General features: G+C 34.9%; 2 protein-coding genes across 2 annotated transcripts; one reads left to right on the forward strand and one right to left on the reverse strand.

The window, feature by feature from the left end:
- Positions 1-6,622: 6,622 nt before the first annotated feature.
- LOC121294476 (trypsin inhibitor ClTI-1-like) lies at positions 6,623-8,087 on the reverse strand. Its single transcript, XM_041218202.1, has 4 exons — positions 7,962-8,087; positions 7,362-7,393; positions 7,029-7,141; positions 6,623-6,940 (listed from the first exon to the last, which is right to left on the reverse strand). Exons 1-4 carry the CDS (start codon positions 8,002-8,004, stop codon positions 6,889-6,891), a joined length of 240 nt encoding a protein of 79 aa, XP_041074136.1. The 5' UTR covers positions 8,005-8,087; the 3' UTR covers positions 6,623-6,888.
- Positions 8,088-11,984: 3,897 nt separating this feature from the next.
- On the forward strand, positions 11,985-18,275 carry LOC121294995 (CUB and zona pellucida-like domain-containing protein 1). The gene is made up of 12 exons (XM_041219259.1): positions 11,985-12,104; positions 12,288-12,484; positions 12,701-12,838; positions 13,001-13,139; positions 14,671-14,816; positions 15,354-15,515; positions 15,603-15,649; positions 16,003-16,181; positions 16,452-16,852; positions 17,115-17,211; positions 17,602-17,788; positions 18,115-18,275. The coding sequence occupies exons 1-12, from the start codon at positions 11,985-11,987 to the stop codon at positions 18,258-18,260; spliced, it is 1,959 nt and encodes a 652-aa protein (XP_041075193.1). The 3' UTR covers positions 18,261-18,275.
- Positions 18,276-19,063: the final 788 nt, after the last annotated feature.

A 19,063-nucleotide genomic window follows, 5' to 3' on the forward strand; every position in this document is an offset into this window, starting at 1 on the left:
CCTATACGTGGAGTTGTTTTAAAAAAAAACTAAATGGAACATTTTCAGTTACCCAGATATCTATTAGATAAAATGCCTACCTTATGTAAAATTGTTGTCGCTGTGAACTTACAACATCTAATTTCTATCTCTACAGTATATATTGCTTATCTCACATATTTTACCAATTAAAAAATAAATAAAATATTTTGTATAAAGATATTATTCCCATCAAAAGATATGTCAAATTGTTATTATATAAGCTCAAACACTGGTAAAACTGGGCCCGTTTTCTGGATAACCCGATGCCTGCCATCAGGGTAACCAAAATGGCATTTGGACATGTTTTACATATAGTGCATTACTGAAGGTAGTTATACATTTTTTTTCCCGGAGAGCAGTACTTAAGGAGAGCCTATGAAGTTCTCTGTGTGGATTGTGCTGGAGTGTGAGACTCAGAGTGTATTAGTGGTGCACAGAGTGCTGTCCAATTGTGTATGATCCTGAAATGCACCTAATAAAGAAATGATTATAGTAGGTTTGCTACAATATCATCACCTGAAGCATTTTGAAACTGGTAAAAAAAAATATTAATTTAGATAGAAAATACACATATAAGTATTGTATAGTAATTGAAGAAGACATATAATGTGGATTGTTTTTGTGCTTTTTGCTTGTAGTATTTTATAGCTTGCAGTATCAATATAGTATCTATATGATATAGTATCTATATTGATCTCAAAACAACACCTGGCAGTGATGGGCACTGCAAAATAGGCATTTGTCGCGGGTCCATGGCATCGTGTTTTTAGTTGCTACCCTTATACAAGCATTAAAAATGTATGTTGTATAATTTTTTTCACAGTTGTTTTTTTTTTAAAGCAAGAGATCAATACACACATACAGTGTAGACAGACATTTTAACAATTTAACAATAGAAGTGCCTCTATTACATTTAAACTTCCAATGGGATGTGTTGTTCAGCCTGATTCCTGTTCTGCATCTTGATCTGTGTCCAAATCCACAGGTTGTTCAGCACTCTGATTAGCGATCTGTGCAGAAACCATGAACAGGACATATCAAAAATTGAGGATTAAGTGTTAAAACGTCTTGCCATAGAAAAAGTGATGCATTTGAATTAATTGTAAGCAGGAATTGTTAAATAGAGAACACATATTGGTTTCACATGATTGTATGATTCATTGCTTTTATTAACCACAAATATGATTGGGGCGATGCAAGACAGCTTTTTAAACCAGATTCCTGACAATGTTTGACGTATAGATTCTACGTGAGATCAATTTAGAACTTGCCAAAGGCAACCCAGGGATTAATTTTTGACAAAGGATTAAATTAAATTAAAACGGATAATTATTGCTGCCATAAACATGGCAGATGCTTTGTGTATCTAAGAATTCACTCCCCAACTGTTTAAAAAAAAAAAAAACTAAATGTACTATATATGCATCACATTGCACTTGGACATAAACACCTTGATAAATATGGCCCAATATTAAATTGAAGAAAGGGTTGGTTACTTTCAGATGTTTAATCCAACATAAAGAAAGCCCTTTAAAATATCATAGAAAAGTCTCAAAGGACCAACTAAGAGGTATAGAGTAAGATTTAAGCTTAGACATGGTTTTATTGATGAAATGTACAAATGTGTTGACAGATAGACAATGATCAATCCATCAGTGCATGGTGCAAAGTAAACATAACCCGTCCTTCACATTTGAGAAAGAAAAAAAAGTCCTTGTGGCACTGTGCCCTGCCCATTTGTGTGTTATGTGTTATATACTAACTAAATTAGTTCATGTGCAAATGTACCGAGATTCCAATTTTGAAAGATTTAAATTTTTAAAATAGGTTTTAATAGGTACCCTGATGGTAAACTAAACGGTACATTGGTACCCTAAATATGATTGCTTTATTAACAATGCTAAATTAAAAAGATTTCCCTGAGTGGTGACTGACAAGACTGGTACAATGTGTAATGTTGTCTTGTCCTTGACAGTCCTTAGCAGTTTACAAATTACCTGTTTAACACTGTTTAACAGAATCTAACATTTCTGCAATAAAATATGGGTTATTAAAGGGTCCTATTTATTCATCTATTTCCCCCAAATGGACAGCATATGTCTGAGGTATATATTTAATTTCTAATCTAGCCATGCTCTCTTTTACTTGTATTGTCTTTTACATATTGTTGGTAAGCTAATTACGTTAGTTTGTTTAATAATTAACTTAAACCATTAATTAATTTGAATAATTGCAATAGTTCAAATTAATGTGCGTTAATCAACTTGAATGAATACTATATGTTACTATATTAGATCATCGACTGAACACAGACAATCTATTAGTTATCTGTTAAATAATCAGAATATTTATTTACGTTAATTAAGACCTCATCATAATCATTTTATTTAATGACGTGTATAAAATCGAGGGCTTACAATAAACACACAAAACACCCTCAACCACAAGAAGGTGGGTTAAAATATCGCAGCAGTTTATTAGATAATAATACTAATGGTACAGAAAGGAAAAACTTTGTGAGGTAACAGTTCACATACACACCAATTCAACACAAGTAAACACTTATTCCTTGCATATATATGCTTCTATATATGCTGTTTCTCAATAATGCATTTAAACTGCAGTACAAGTGGAATCCTATTGCTTTCCTAACATTCAGTATAGGTTCAGCATTTCATTCTAGCACAGTACAGTCACTCCTGTCTCAGTCTCAGTACAGGCTGCGCAGCTCTGTTGGCGGGTCACTATGTCTAGCTAGCACTGTGTCTAGCGCTCACAGGCTAAATAACTAGTTAAACACAAGCATATATTATTCAAATGCAAAACAAAACTTGTTGAATTACAATTCTTCTAATAATATATCACAGCTAAGGCTGGGCTACAATTGTTTACTAACAATTACGCAAGTATACATTTCAAATAAGCACTTCATATGACAATATGAGTTAAGCAGCTTAGTTGCTTTTTAGCAAGGTTCAAACTGGAAACAGATGTTTGTATCCGAGCCAGGAATGGTTCTTTTAAACGCGTAGATAAACTGACTCGCAGACGTCTCTTTTTGCCTATCAGCAGGAATCCTGAACCTGGAGCTTTCGTTGAAGCTCATTTATTGCAGGATACAGAACCTTCTTGTAGTCAAGAGGTATAAAGCTTAACACTATCTTCTCTCATGAAGCCATGTTAGACTCAGAAACCAATGTGGGAACCAAATTGGAAACCAATTCAAAGTTCTGGTTGCAGGATGCCAGTTCTTGTAGGACTTTCACGTAAAGACCTATACACTACCCCGACTACTGTCTTCCATTGTTTTGGACTGCCCTCCTTGCATGGGATGAATACATTTTCTATTTATTACTACCGTCGGCTGTCTCCAGCTTTCGTTTCCTCCATAAATTCTGATCGGATGCGTTTATCTATTTATGATCCTGTTGATATCAGCAATTGTATTTTTGATATAAAGAATGGCATTTTTGATATCAGTATTGTAATCGTATTTTTGATATAAAAAATACAATTCTTGGTATAAAAAATGCCATTCTTGATATTAAAAACGCCATTCTTGATATCAAAAATGCTGTTTTTGATATAAAAAATGCATACTAATGAGCATCTGGTTTGAATTATTGATATCAGAAATGCATAATGTCTGTATGTCTGTATTGTGTTTGGCAAAATATCTGAGAATTCTCGTGACATGGACAATGTCTTACAAGCAATTAATAGAAAATGCACTTCCAGGCAGGATTGGAACTCGCAAGGCGTATATAGTTTCAAATAATTAATACAGAAGTAGTAATGTTCAGATAATGCATAATGAATGCATAATGAATATAGAATATGTTATATATATATATATATATATATATATATATATATATATATATATATATATATATAGGTTATTCAATGTGTTATGACGATACAATAAATTGTTAAACCTCTTTTTCTTCGTCTTTGAAAAGACCTTCGTGTTAAAGTCACTAACTCTGATGCTTCGTTATTGTAAGGAATGTCCGTTCTGGCCCGTTCTATAGATGAAAAAATGCGCCTTAATATAACAGAAATATTATAAATAATATCGGCCATGCATTCTTGGCATACCCTGGATAATGTGCTTACAAATGTGTCGAACGGAAGTCTCCGTCTTATTAGTATGTGTCTTTGAAGTTTAAAATTGAATCCGGATGTTTAGCATGCGTTTCTATGTAAAAAAATTCAGACCGGATGTTCATTAGCATGCATTTTTGATATCGGAAATAGAATTATTGATATCAAAAATAGAATTGTTGATATCAAAAACATAATTGTTGATATCAGAAATAGAATAGTTGATATCAGAAACGTCACTCTTGATATAAAAATGCCATTCTTGATATCGAACACGCCATTCTTGCTATCAAAATAAAAGGTACTATTTTTGATATCAGCAATTGCATTTCCGATATCCACAATACTATTTTCGATATCAACAATTCAATTTTTGATATCCACAATCGTATGTCCAATATCAACAATTCTATTTTTCATATAAAAAAATAACATTAAGAAATGTTCATGTCAAAAGTAGAATTTCTGATATCTGCAATGCATTACGGATATCAGTATTAAAATTGCTGATATCAGCAAATGAGGATTAAATGTTAAAACGTCTCGCCATAGGCGTCTGCTACTGCCGTCCACATCAAGAGAAGGAGCGCTATCACCATCTTGTGGCCTTTAACTGTAACACGTCAAGTATGCCTCTAAAACAGTATAATGAGGGCTTCTGGTTTTCGGTTTTTATTTTCCCTCTCTTTCCCTCCCTTTAAATATTAATTAATAGCCGTTAAGCCTTAACTGAAAACCAGATTGTTTAAATTAGCGACGCACTACTAGCAACTAACACAGTGGAAATTAATAAACTGAATTCAGCGATTAGAGCAATTAGAACACAGAAAACAACCTATAAATTTATGTGTGGCACATTTACAAACCACCCGCCTTTTAATTTATGAATACCAGTTTTTCAATACATAATGACTTCACTTCTAGTTTCATGATACACGAGTTGCATGCCAAATTGTCAATAATGTTAAGATAATATTAAGAGTAAAGACATTCTTTGAGAAAAAAAGGCAATGTTTATTGTATAGCAAATTTGTATTCTCAATCATTTAACGATTCACGATTTAATTGTTCTGTGTTTCATTTTTATTGTTATTTCCAAAAGAAGTATGTACAAGGGTGCACACATGTGCATGTTACATTTGTTGTATGCCTCACTGTGAAATGTGCATACTGATGATAACAATGTTCTCCTTAGTGCTTATTAATAAAGAACGTTTATATGTAATATTTTCTGTTTAAAGCAGAGTAGCTATGCAATAAGAAATATGTAGGTTATGGTAAATACATAATGCTTTGAAGAGATGTTTGTCATAAAAAATGTTTTTTAGTATTACCTTTCAAATATATAAGGCAGCCCTGGATTTTGTAAAAAATATTATTAAGTTAAAAACACTCCAAAGTTGAAAGGCGGAACAGAACGGAGAAAAAGATCAAGTGGGATATTTGATGGAGCCATGATTTCTATTAGCTGCAGAGTTTATTTCAGACAAACATTGCATTAAGCTGTTCAGTTCAATGTTAGGACGTTAAACCCACAGAGACTGTTGTGAAATGTCACTGTTTTGAATTGTTAAAAATAAAAAAAAATTGTAAACTCAAACTGAGGCAAATGAAAGTTGCAACAGAGCAAATAAAACAAGAAGCAAACTGATGCAAACTGACTTTTAAGGCTGCAACATATGCATTGTTTCTATAGAAACAGGATAGAAAGGATGTAAGTGCATTTTCCCTTTGAGTGCCAAGTTATCTGGAGTTTACTGTTTGTTTGTTTAATTTGAGAAAATGAAGAGCTATCACTTCAGGTGCAGATTAAAAAGGTATGTTGGTATATGAGCACAGGTGTGTGTGTGTGTGTGTGTGTGTGTGTGTGTGTGTGTGTGTGTGTGTGTGTGTGTGTGTGTGTGTGTGTGTGTGTGTGTGTGTGTGTGTGTGTGTGTGTGTGTGTGTGTGTGTGTGTGTGTGTGTGGAATAATGGGTGAGAGTTCGAATCCTCCCTGCAAAATCATTTTTAAAAAGAGGCTGTGGTTAGGTTGCTTTTCAAGTTTGTCATACTTAAATGTAATGTCTCAAATCGTATAGATGAGAGAGAGAGACAAAAGAAAGCAAACAGTGGAATAAATAAGACTTTTATTAGATGTCTACCACCTTGTTTGTAGAACTTTATTTAATAACTTATGCATGGGTTAAAATGAATGTGTTACAGTATATCAAAGCATTTGCTGTGTTCTATCAGGATGCTGTAGCTTCTCTTACAGTTTTACAGTGTTGAGATAATTGTCATGGGGGTAAAATGTACCAGAAAACAAAATATGTATCAGGTATCTTCCTATTAGGTGAAACAGCTATTATTGATCTGCATATAGTAAAGTATAATTTCTAAGTATAATGTAAGGTTATTGTGGGGTACAACAGCTTTTAAAAGAGTGCCAGGAGTAGTTTTGTTCCAAAGCAGATATACAGAAGAGAAGGCACACGCTAGGAAATACACAAGTCATTTTGTTTTGAATGCCATTTATTAAAATCATTTGTTACTGAAAATCAACTTGCAAAAATAGTGTAACTTATTTTGTAGTTCCAAAACATTATTGAGAAAATAATGATCTAAATTGATCTTTCATGGGATCAAACAGTGTGAGTTTTACACTAAGAAAGATAACAAAAAGCCCTAATATCCCACGTGCAATCTATAGACATGTCGATAGACATTTATAGACATGTTATTGTACAGTGAATTTACTCAGAATGCATTTTTACAATTTTTTAGCAGAGTCCTTCATTTTTAATTGTGACTTGCTCTGATGGACTCCTTTCTCTGCAAATAAAGAAAAAATAATTAAGAATGGGTGAATGACATTATGATTGTGAAATCAGTTAAGTTGTTTGTGAAATGGCTTGCTTACTTGTTTTCAATGCAAAGGCGACACTCGTTGGCATAAATATTGCCATTCGATCCACACACTGGCACAAATGTCACAGGGCAGTCGATTGACTGCTGGTAATCGTCACAGACAGGCTGCAAGATAAAGCAAAATAAACATTACATTTGTATATTAATTATATAACTGTTTAATACAAGTCCAAATGTTTAATGACAAAGAATCCTGTCTAGAGTTTTTTTCAATGTTTTGTTTATGTGTTATCTACAGTTAGCATTATATATTAAAAAAAAATAGTTCTAGTATATAAAATCGAGAGATAACTGTTAAATAAACACCTTACAATCAAATACTTACTTCACGTCCTGAAACCATCACAATAACCACACCTGTTTTAAAAAAAAAAGGTAATGTTACACACAAAATTAGAGATTGAATCTATAAATAATCCCATACACTTGTTTGAAATGTTGGTCCCTGAAACCATTTAGATTAAACTTTAATTTGATTTATGTTTTTGAATTTTTTATATAAAAAAGTGTGCAATTAAAGGTTTAGTCTTCAAAATATGGAATTGCAGATATTGTAGATTTCACTCAAGAGCAATAAGCTTCAAAAGTCACCTTTCCAGTTTCCTTTCCACGTCAGAAAATTAGAAAATCTTAAAAGGAGTTGACATAGTTAAACAACTTGGAATTAAGAGGAAACAACTGGAAATGAAGACAAAAAAAACGTAAATTAAGTGGAGCTAGACAAGACAGAAGTAATTAGATACTACTTTACACAGAGAGTGCGTGGTGAGTGTATGGAACAGGCTACTGATTAAATACATTGACAGCATACAGTGTGGGTAGCCTTAGACAAAATTCTCATTGTGCTAAAACTGACAAAATAACAGATTACAGTTGAAACCTATAATAATAATGACATTGAGTTGATAAAAATGAGTGTACTTACTTGTCAAGCAAATGAGAGCCAGGAGTCTGGTAACGAAAGCCATTTTGAGTGTAGGTCCTGAGCAAGTGTGCAGGATAGGATGAGTGTTTAAAGTAAACCTTGATATTTAAAGCCTTCCTGCTCTTCTCAGGAGCATTACACCCAGAATGCTGTAAAACTGGTATAACCTTTTTTGATTATGGACTGTAGTTTCAAGTTTCTCCCTCTCTCTCTCTCTCTCTCTCTCTCTCTCTCTCTCTCTCTCTCTCTCTCTCTCTCTCTCTCTGCAGTTCATAATATACATAGCTCCTGTTGTGTGATACAAAATAAATAAAATTGCCGTTTTGTAAGTTTTGACAGGAGTTTGACATTTATTGTGTCTTTTTGTGTCTTTCTGGTATAATACTAACACTAATACTGCTAATAATAATAATGACAGTGTAGCGATTTAGTGTAAGCACATGTAATTAAAGCATTTATAAAAAATACAACCTCCCTCATAATTTCTTAATGCCGTGATGCTCTACACTAATAATGCGTTGTTAATGTTATTTTATTAAACTGTTATTGGCTTGTTAATTGATAAGTCTTTAAAAGAGGAATACTGTATTTAGACAGAAGCCTCCCGACTGTGTCCAAGATAAACTGATTCAAAACATGCAAGAAAGGAATGCTGAAGTGAGGGAAAGTAATAGAATCATTGTCCCTGACACTACAACAAGGAATCAGAAAGAGGATCTTGTCTCGAGAGTAAAGTAGACCATTCATATCTCACAAACATGCAACGCAGTGATATTTATTGTTTGTTTGTTTTTTTTTTGTTTTTTTTTTTTACTTTACATTACTAAAGAGTGCAGTAAAATGAGAACCTTGCTTGTAATTCAGAACCAATGGCCACAATGAGGGATAATTGAAGCCTTCCAAGTACTGTCCATTGTTAGGGTATTAAATTGACGTCTGGTTCAATTACGTTAGCCCATGGACAATCCTTGTTCTAAGAGTTCTTTTTTTCCCATTGTCTGTAGAAAGCTTGCAAAATCTAGAATATCAATTGAATGAATATAAAAGAACAGGCCAGGTGAGCTAGAATTACAACTTCCTGGTAAAATAATTCAGTTCAATTTACTGGAAGACTACACAATATTTTATCATTTATTATTATTATTATTATTATTATTATTATTATTATTATTATTATTATTATTATTGTTGAAGTATATATTTTTATGGCTGTCTGTTATATAGCTTAACAATGGTTTCTACAAAACTGAAGTACACCAAAGGACACAATAGGATGCTAAAGGAAACATATTAAAGTTTGAAGGACAAGGCTTTTTAGTAGTTATGTTTGAAGACCAGGTTAACAAGTGGAAAGGCCAAGGTTTTCTTAACAGAAAAATGTGAAGTACCAGGTTTATGTTTACAGTGCCCTAAGCACTGCTGGTCCAAACTTTCTTCAAACCTTTGTTTTGTTTTGTTTTGTCTGGAATGCTACGCCGCCATAAATGTTGTGTTTTTAAACAATCAGGGAGTCAATTATTATACATACAAATCATCTACCAAGCTTATGCATCATCTGCCATAGAAGCAATGTGAACAAAAATCTGATTAGTGTCTAAGTTTGTGACCAATGAGGAGCAGTTTCCTTTGCATGCCTTCAGTAAACAGTGGTGGAAGAAAATATTTTCTTGCAGTATCAACATACCCAGAGATGTACAATAAAGGACATAAAAATTATAAACACTGCAATGAGGGAGAACATCTGAGAGTCTGGATATAGCTGGTGTGTATGATTCGGTTAGCTTTACTGAAATAAATATTCTGAAAAGCTATTATGTATACATTTTTATTAGCTATATAACAGCAATAACAATAAACATATGTGCACACCTGACAAACAATAAAAACTCAAATATATTTGTGCGTTTTTTGTTAGTATTTAACGGTAATCTTAACACTTGTCTTGCTTTTGTTATCATCTCTGGATGTTTTACATTACATTTATCTGCGTGTTATGTAAATGCATAACCTTCACAGTAAAACAAATAAAACTAAATATGGTTTAATTACTATATATCATAATTAAACCATAGATATGCGTGCGTGTATGTTTACCATTTATGCTAAACAAATCGCATCACGTTGAGATCTTTAAGAATTGAGCCTGTTTTCAGGTCTAACACTAAAAAGCCTGTGCAGCTCTAATAATAACACATGAATAAGAAACTTTATAATAACATTATAACATGCTGTGAAGCTCTACATGAGTAATGTGCTGTTAATGTTATTTTAACAAACTGATATTCTTTGTTAATGATCAGCAGAGCAGTGGTTCTGAGACCAAGGTTCTGACCCTGTGCAGTCTTGGTTCTGGTTTAACTTCCCATTGCGTGCTTACCATGGTTCTATATATTTCTAGTCCTGTTTCTGGCATAAACTAGTTGAAGAGTGATCACTGACCAGGGTCCTGAATCTCTATTGCCCTGTTCAGAGTGCTGAACAACCTGTGGATTTGGACACAGATCAACAAGATGCTGAACAGGAATCAGGCTGAACAACACATTCCATTGACAGGCTAAAAAACAGAGTACAGGATGTGCCCTATAGCCTGGAGATCGCAAGTTGAAATCCAGACCGTGACCTGGAGTTCCTAGGGGGCAGCGCACAATTGGCCGAGCGCTGCCTGGGTAGGGATGGCTTAGGTTGGCAGGGGAATCGATGGCTCACCTTGCATCAGCGACCCCTGTGGCCAATAGGGTGTCAGAGGTTCTGCAGTGGAGCCGCCAGATCTGTGTTGTCCTCCGGCACTATAGGTCTTGTGGCATCGCTGTGGATCTGCAGATGACAGATTGGCAGGAGCACGTTTCGGAGGATGTGTGCTCCAGCCTCTGTTTTCTGAGTCGGGGGGGGGGGGGGGTTACGAGCAGTGAGCCGAGGATACATATCATAATTGGGCATACTAAACTGGGGACAAACCTGGGGTAAAAAAAATTGTCGACAACTAAATAAAAAAAAAGAAAAAAACAAACAAAAAACACCTGCTCTCTATTCAACAATATAATATTGAAAGAAAGGGTTAAGTGGTTGCCTTTGGCATGATTACAAATAACCTCGAAACGTCGTCAGGAATCTGACTAAACAAAGTATCTTGCACGCACATCTATCAAACACATCTGTGGTTAACAATGCAAAGAACTCAGCTGGAATGTCAAACTGTACATAATGATGGGAAATGTAAAGTTTTCCATGCCAAAATGTTATCATTAAGATGTGGTATAGCTTTTGATAACTGAATTTTATTTTCTGTTTCAGGCCAACTTCAAGATATTAAGGAGATGTTTTCATGTTTCTTGTAAAAAGAAAAAAAGAAAGTCTCTTTATCCTCAACCAGTTTCATTATACTCATTTTCAATTACATTCACACCTGTTTGGTCTAAACTGGTCATTTTGATACTCTGCCTGATCTTCTGAATCATTTGAGTCAACAAGTTAATGAAGGCACACCCACCATTGTATACAGACCCCTGGAACAAAGCAAACAAATTTTGATTGTGTGCTCTGTCAATATTAGTCACAAATCTTGTCAATCAAACCAAAAAGAGGCATATGAAAAAACGTTTTTTTCTGCTTGGAACATTTTTGTACAGTGTAGATTTTTCCCTTAATTCCAAATCTAGTGATGACAATGCTACTTCTAGTATAATTCCATTGACCCAGGATTAGAATTACCTTGTGTACCTACCTAAAATGTTTTTTTTTTTTTTAAATAATATATATATTTTTTTTTAAATAAAATAATTGTTTTTTAAATGCACAGCAGTTGAATTCACTTCAAGTGTAAAGAAACTTTTGAACTGAGGCGCATTGTAAAAGGATAATCTGTTTATTTTTTAACCTTAAACTTCCTTGTTAAAAACAAAAGAGCCAGCCAGCCTATAGCTGTTTTTCCATATCCCAGCTGATTGTGATTGTGGTGGTCACAAATATATAAAAGTGGGTGCTCGAGCAGCTTCTTGATCAGGTCACTGAAACAGCCAAGCAAGAATGGGTCTGCTTGTTGTGCTGCTTTGCTGTAGCCTGGTCTCCGGAGTCTTTGCATCTCATCTACAAGGTGGGATCATGACTTTCACACCCAAGGGAAGAAATCCAGATGGGACAATCAGGGTAATTCTCATCTTTTCAACTTTTTTTTATATGTTAAAGTTATTTCATAATACACAAATCAAATGTTTATTTGAATTGTTTTTTTTCCCGTACACTTTTCCCATTGGTACTAGGAAAAGGTAGAAACATCTGATTAATGATTATAATTATAAATTATATTTATATGTCATTAATAAATTGCAGGTAGACTTTCGTTACAAAGAGTCATTCAGAAATGGATGTCATCGGGAGTTTTATTGGAACTGCCTTCAGGGAAACTGTGGTTCTATTGAACACTTTGAATACGGGACAATTGATAATGACCCTTTAGGAGACAGCTGGTGTCAGGCAGAGGGCTACATGTCAAGAAGCATATCGAGTGATAAACCTTTTGACTTGCAGTAAGTTTATTTTAAAATTATGTAAATGAATACAAGAGTGATTACAAGTACAATGATTAATTTTAGCCAGTTAATATTTAAAAATAACAGGCATTGCTACTCTGGTGTTGTGCATCTTTTTCCAAGATGATGTATCTAATGTTTTGAACTAAATTAAATCCAGATACAATACTTTCTCATATATAATGTATAATGTTTTGTATATTACCTATACAGGGACACAAGCTGCTGTTGGATCTACAACTCAAATTCTGCTTCCTCGTGGCTGCTGTTGACTCATGTAGATCTGGGCACAAGATCAGATATTGGATTCCCCAACAGATCCCCAGTAACGACAATCCTTCCAATAATCAGGTTTGATACTCTTCTTTGGTTTTCTTCTTCATGTTTTTATCCTAACAGTTTCCATTGTTATGCTGGTAAATATTGAGGTTGTGTGATTTAATTAGCAAAACCACAAACCTGAAGTACAAACAGGCAGTTTATTTTGTACTCTTTGTTTTGCTTGTATTCAAGGGTGCCCAGAAACTGTCCATCAACATACACATTAATGGCACATGACCCAGATGGGGATCGTGTAAGATGCCGATATGGAGTTGCAAGCTACTCTGAGTGTTACAGCTGCTACAGACCTCCAAATTTCCATCTAGATGAGGTAAGATAAAAACACTTTCAACTTGAAAACATTACAGTATGAGAACTATGTAGGTAAATATGTAAATAAAATACTGTGAGATGAAAGTATACAATACTGTCAAATGATCATCAGAAATATATATATAAATACTTTCCTTAATTATCAGAAACCAATCAATCACAGTTCTACTGTCGAAAATTATTTATAAAATGAAACTACTGTAAAAGTAATTTCTAATTGTGAACATATGCTTTTATTTTCATTCAGTTTTCCTTTTTAATTATTGTCTGCTTACATTTTCCCAGAGTACCTGCTCTTTATCTTTTAATGGTGCAGGATTCAGTACTACACATGTGTTTGAACTTGTACTGGAAGATTCTCCAAGGCAGTTCATAGCATTAAGATATGGAGATGGTACAACAACTACCCGCATCCCGTTCAATTTCCACAAGAATCATCAAAGTAACTTTAAAACTACACCCTGGAGTGGGACAACTACAACCGCATCAGGTCCATCCACTGCTCCACCCTATACCTGGTGGTGGGGACAACCAACTTCATCCACAGCACCAACCACACCTGCTCCAACCACTTCACCCCAACAAAACTGGTGGTGGTATAATCCATCAACAACCACAACTGCTCCAACCACTTCACCTCAACAAAACTCGTGGTGGTATAATCCATCAACAACCACAACTGCTCCAACCACTTCACCTCAGCAAAACTGGTGGTGGTATAATCCATCAACAACCACAACTGCTCCAACCACTTCACCTCAACAAAACTCTTGGTGGTATAATCCATCAACAACCACAACTGCTCCAATCACTTCTACAGCCACCCCCACTCAAACCACAACTACAACAGCAGCTCCAACCACTGCAGCTCCAACCACTACACCCCAACAAAATTGGTGGTGGTATTATCTATCAACAACCACAACTGCTCCAACCACTTCACCCCAACAAAACTGGTGGTGGTATAATCCATCAACAACCACAACTGCTCCAAGCACTTCTACAGCCACCCCCGCTCAAACCACTACTACAACAGCAGCTCCAGCCATTGCAGCTCCAACCACTACACCATTTTCAACAAGCTCAAACTATTACGATCCACTGAGCAAAATACCCTTGCAATTTGTTGTCCAAGGTCAGTATTTATAATGCAAGTTGACCAGTACCATTCAGAAAGAGTTTAAATCACATCTGTTTAGGCTGACTTGAAATTTAATTGTAGTATCAATACCATAGCAGTGATTTTCAATGGGCACTAAGGAGATATGAACATATTGTATAGCATTACATTTAGTCACTCTTTTGGTTTACAGAGACCCAACATAATTAATGTAAAGTTTTCTATACATTTAAACTGATTTTGTTAATTACAAGCAATGGTGGTCTTCTGTAACAAAAGTACTGCTTAGTCATTTAATCAGTCCAGAGCCAAGCCCTCAACATTGGTCAGATGCATTATTTATTTTATTGTTACTATTGTATTCTGAATGTATTTTGTTCCATGAATATCTATTTTCTTGAAATGTATTTCAGTTGACCCTGCTGTGCCCTCCTGTAATTTTGGGGAATACAGACCACAGTTTCTAAATCCATCTCCTCCCCATGGCATCTATGTAAATGCATCAGTTGGACATGAATTCCAAATCCCTCTCAGAGCAGCAGCAACAAGGGACAGGTGAAGCTGCTGTTTAACCAATGATTGCACATTTTAAAAGAGTACATGTTATGTACTAGTACTGTATATCCTATATAGAAAGAAACAATACCCAATGTAAAGGCTTCATGTTAAATACACGTATCTGCTCTAATATGACAATTAAGAATAAAGAAAGCGCATCAGTTACAATGGTGGCAGCAGTTTCCTTTTTCCCCAGAGTGTGGTTCTCATTCTTTTTTTTTTCTGCCTTGCGGTGTGTAGATTGATTGCCTCCAACTTTTGCAGATTTAGGTTTCTTGCAGGTTATTACATGTGATTAAGAACCATTTTTAGACAATGTTATCAGTATATGAAAACAAAAGCATGATGAACATATACCAATACTCTGCACTACAAACATGCATGCAACCAGATGCGAAAAAAAAAATAACGAGAGCCGCAAATTTGCAGACTAGTTTTCTGGGTACCTGGGAAAGCCTAACCTTGCTAGGCTATTGTTTGCTTTCCTGTGTGAATATTTATAGAGGTTGCAAAACCTTTTTTTTTCTTGTATAGAATATATGATATCAAGATGAGTGGACCCCTTAACATAACAAAAACATTAAAAAACTACGATAGCAACACTGGAGTCATCGATGTAATGATCACGTGGACCCCAACTGAAAATGACTTTGGCGAACACATTCCCATATGTTTCATTGCAGAAACAGCAAGTGGGTGAGTATAGCCTACCGTAGTTGCTTCTTTAAAACATTTATTTAAAGTGTTTTTTTTTCTAAATTACTTTGTTTTTGTTTTCTCCAGGTACCAGTCTGAAATGAGATGCATTATTGTAGTTGTTGTTAATGAAAGTAAGTAAATAAAAAAAGGAACATTTTACAGTAATTTGACTTGTTTAGTAGAGCCCAAATACAGTAATCTTGGACTGCTTTACCTTAGCTTAAAACCACCAGCTGAAAAATAAACCACAACATAACTACTATATGTAAAATGTGTATGATATGGATTTGTGTGCAACTCCATTATTTTCTAAAGAAGCCATAACATTATTTTCAATTCACATTGAATATTCAATAGATTATTGATCTATTACAGTACCTGTGAAATGCTGGCTGTTTATCTTGGCATTTGCAATTTGCCTTTAAACTGAATGAATAAAGTGGTTAAATTTAATTTCTTAATGAAGGAATGTTTTGTCCAACAGTAGGTGAAGCTGATATCGAATGCACTGACACAACAATGACTCTGTACATTTCCAAGTCTTTGGTCAGAGGACTTCATGAAAATCATTTACGTTTAAATGATCCAACGTGTTCAGTGACATCTAATGGCTCTCATATTATTGCAAGTGTGTCTCTGAACTCCTGTGGAACAAAACTGGAGGTAATTATAGAAACTGATTTTTGCTTGCCTACAGTTATGTACTTACTTTGAGAGGTCATATAACATTTTTACTCATTTTAGTATTTCATTTGTGACTCACTGCTCAAACATTAATGCAATTAATTAGGCTGCAGATTTTTATTTAGCAAAATGTATTTTTCTTGTTGCGTCAAGAACTGCTAAAATATGTATTTAAAAATATAGTTTCATCTTATCAGAACTGCAAAAGTGTCAGAACTGCAAAATGTGTCTCCATTTTCATTATTGCAGGAAACTGAAAATGATCTCATTTTTGGAAATAAAATTACATCATTTGATCATCCTCATGACGTCATAATTAGAAAGCATCAGATCGAGATACCGTTTATTTGCAAATTCCCCAAAAAGAGTCGACTCTCAGCCTCCTTCAAAGCACACAAGAGTGCTTACCTGTTCACAGAAGCCGGTTTTGGCAGTTTCACCTATTTGTTTGAGTTCTATGACAGCAGTGCTTTCAGCAGAATGATCAACCCAAACAGTTATCCCATAGAGGTGCAGCTACAGGACATGATATACATGGACATCCAAGTACAGACATCCCTTTCAACCACACAGCTGTTTGTGGAGTCCTGCAGAGCAACGCCAAATGATAACCCCAGTGATCCCATCTACTATGATATCATTAGCAATGGGTAATGTTCTTTCAACGTGTCATCATGAAACTAACGCAGGGTAGATTCAGTCTGTTTGTATAATAGTGTAAAATGCCAGGGATGGGCATATTTCAGTGACTGGGCAGCAAATTTGGACCTCATTTAATTGTACTTAGAATAACACTGCATACTTTTTCTGGATATTTCTCTGTAAATATATCTATTTATCTATATCTGTCTGATTTTACAAAGCTAACAAGTTTTCAAATTGATTCCTATTTAAAACTTTTGTATTGTCTAGGTGCATTGAAGATGAAACCACCGTTGTCTATTTAAACAACCAGACAGATTTCAGATTTGGATTGGAGGCCTTTAATTTCATTGGGAACTATGAACAGGTAAATGGAAGGACAACTATGGATTCATATCATTGACTGTGTGAGGACAGAATATTAGAACCAGAAAATGTACTTGATTTATAGCCATATGGTCCAGATATCAAGCATGCCACAATTAAACTTCATTAACCCTTTCATACCCAGCAAGGTCTACTCAACTTATTCTCTGGTTAAAAACAAATCTAAAGTTAACTCAGACGTATTGATTAGTAACAACCCTTACAACTTTAAGGATAAGGTTTATGGATATACAGTATAATGTATATACTGTACATAGGGTCTTGAAATTATTATTATTTTTACTAATTCACATATAAATAATTTCATGCAAATACTTCTCGTTATTTTTAAGACTAAGATATTCTTTGCTGCTTATCTTTATCACACAAGGTGTACATCAGCTGCACAGTCATCCTGTGTGTAGCAGGGGATCCCAGCAATAGGTGTGCTCAGGGCTGCACCAATGGTACCTCTATTGGACATCACCATCGCAAGAGATCACTGGCTTCACAGAGCCAGAGACACTTCATATCCCAGGGGCCTCTACGTTTTGCAAGGAGCTCTTCAGGCAGCCCAGGTAATGCAGGAGAGGAGTTTGTATTATTATAGCAAAGTTGACCTGCATGGACTAAAGTCGGCATTTTAGAAAAGGTTTGAAAATGTATAATGTTTAATACACAGCTTTTAGATTAGAGGAATATACTGCTTGGTTTGATAACCAGGCTCTAATTTTTATCATGCTGAATTGGATAGAAAAATGACCCTACAATTTTTACTCTTGTAACCTTTTCAATGTTTATAAATCTGAGAAGGAAATGTACAGTGTAGAGGCATTTGTACAATAGCTGTTGTAGAACCATAGCATTATTTCCCTAACATTGCTGGATTGTTTTTGTCTTCCAGGCTCCAATCGGAATTTGAACTTGAACATCCTGGTTGTCGCTGTTGCTTTCATTGCTGCCGTTTCCCTGGTTTGTGGAGTTCTGATCTACAAAGCGAAAATGACCAACATTGTCAAATATGAAACCGTTCCTTCTGCTGACTTCTAAAATCAGAAAGAAAGACAAAACAGATATTTTAGTGATCCCCTGAATCACCATGGGACATTTTACATTTGAAACAGCCTAATAGCTAATAGGGTTACTCAACCATAAATACAGGCATCTAAATCTATTACAGTTTGATAATATGTTTAGGTTTTGCTTTCTGCTGTATTAAAAGTTCTTGCTTTGCATCTGTTAAAGTAGTTATTTAGGGTAATAATACATTTAGCTGATGAACTGGTGGTACTTTTTAAGAATAAAAAAGAAGCAATTGGATTCTATGCATACTTACTCTTCGTGTTTGGCTGGTGTTTTCAGTGTTGAGTGTATGCCAGTCTTAAAAATATAAACAGTTCAGCAGATCTCAAACTTTTCAAACCTTTTCTAACTGGGTCTTCCTCTCAAATGACATGGGTCTACCATGACTCCCCTAGTGTGCACTCTATCGATAGAGCATATTACAGGATTTCATCTAAATTATTGAAAAAACTATGTATTATTCTTAATCAGATAGACTTTTATAGCACAACACTGCAATTGAGCACATACAAAGAAAGAAAGAAAGAAAGAAAGAAAGAAAGAAAGAAAGAAAGAAAGAAAGAAAGAAAGAACGAAGTCGGACTGCTTGTGATATGGCTGTTTTGTGACCCCCTGAAACCTTCCCGAAACCCCCTGACCCCCAGTTTGAGAACCGCTGTGTTGTGTAGCAACCCCTACTGCGCAGGTGCAGTATATCACAATTTCAGAACTAATTATGGAGCTGATAAATAATGGAATCAGAAGTCTGTACTGATTTAATGTAGCACTCC

This window comes from Polyodon spathula, chromosome 19 (assembly GCF_017654505.1).
Source record: "Polyodon spathula isolate WHYD16114869_AA chromosome 19, ASM1765450v1, whole genome shotgun sequence".
NCBI lineage: Eukaryota > Metazoa > Chordata > Actinopteri > Acipenseriformes > Polyodontidae > Polyodon > Polyodon spathula.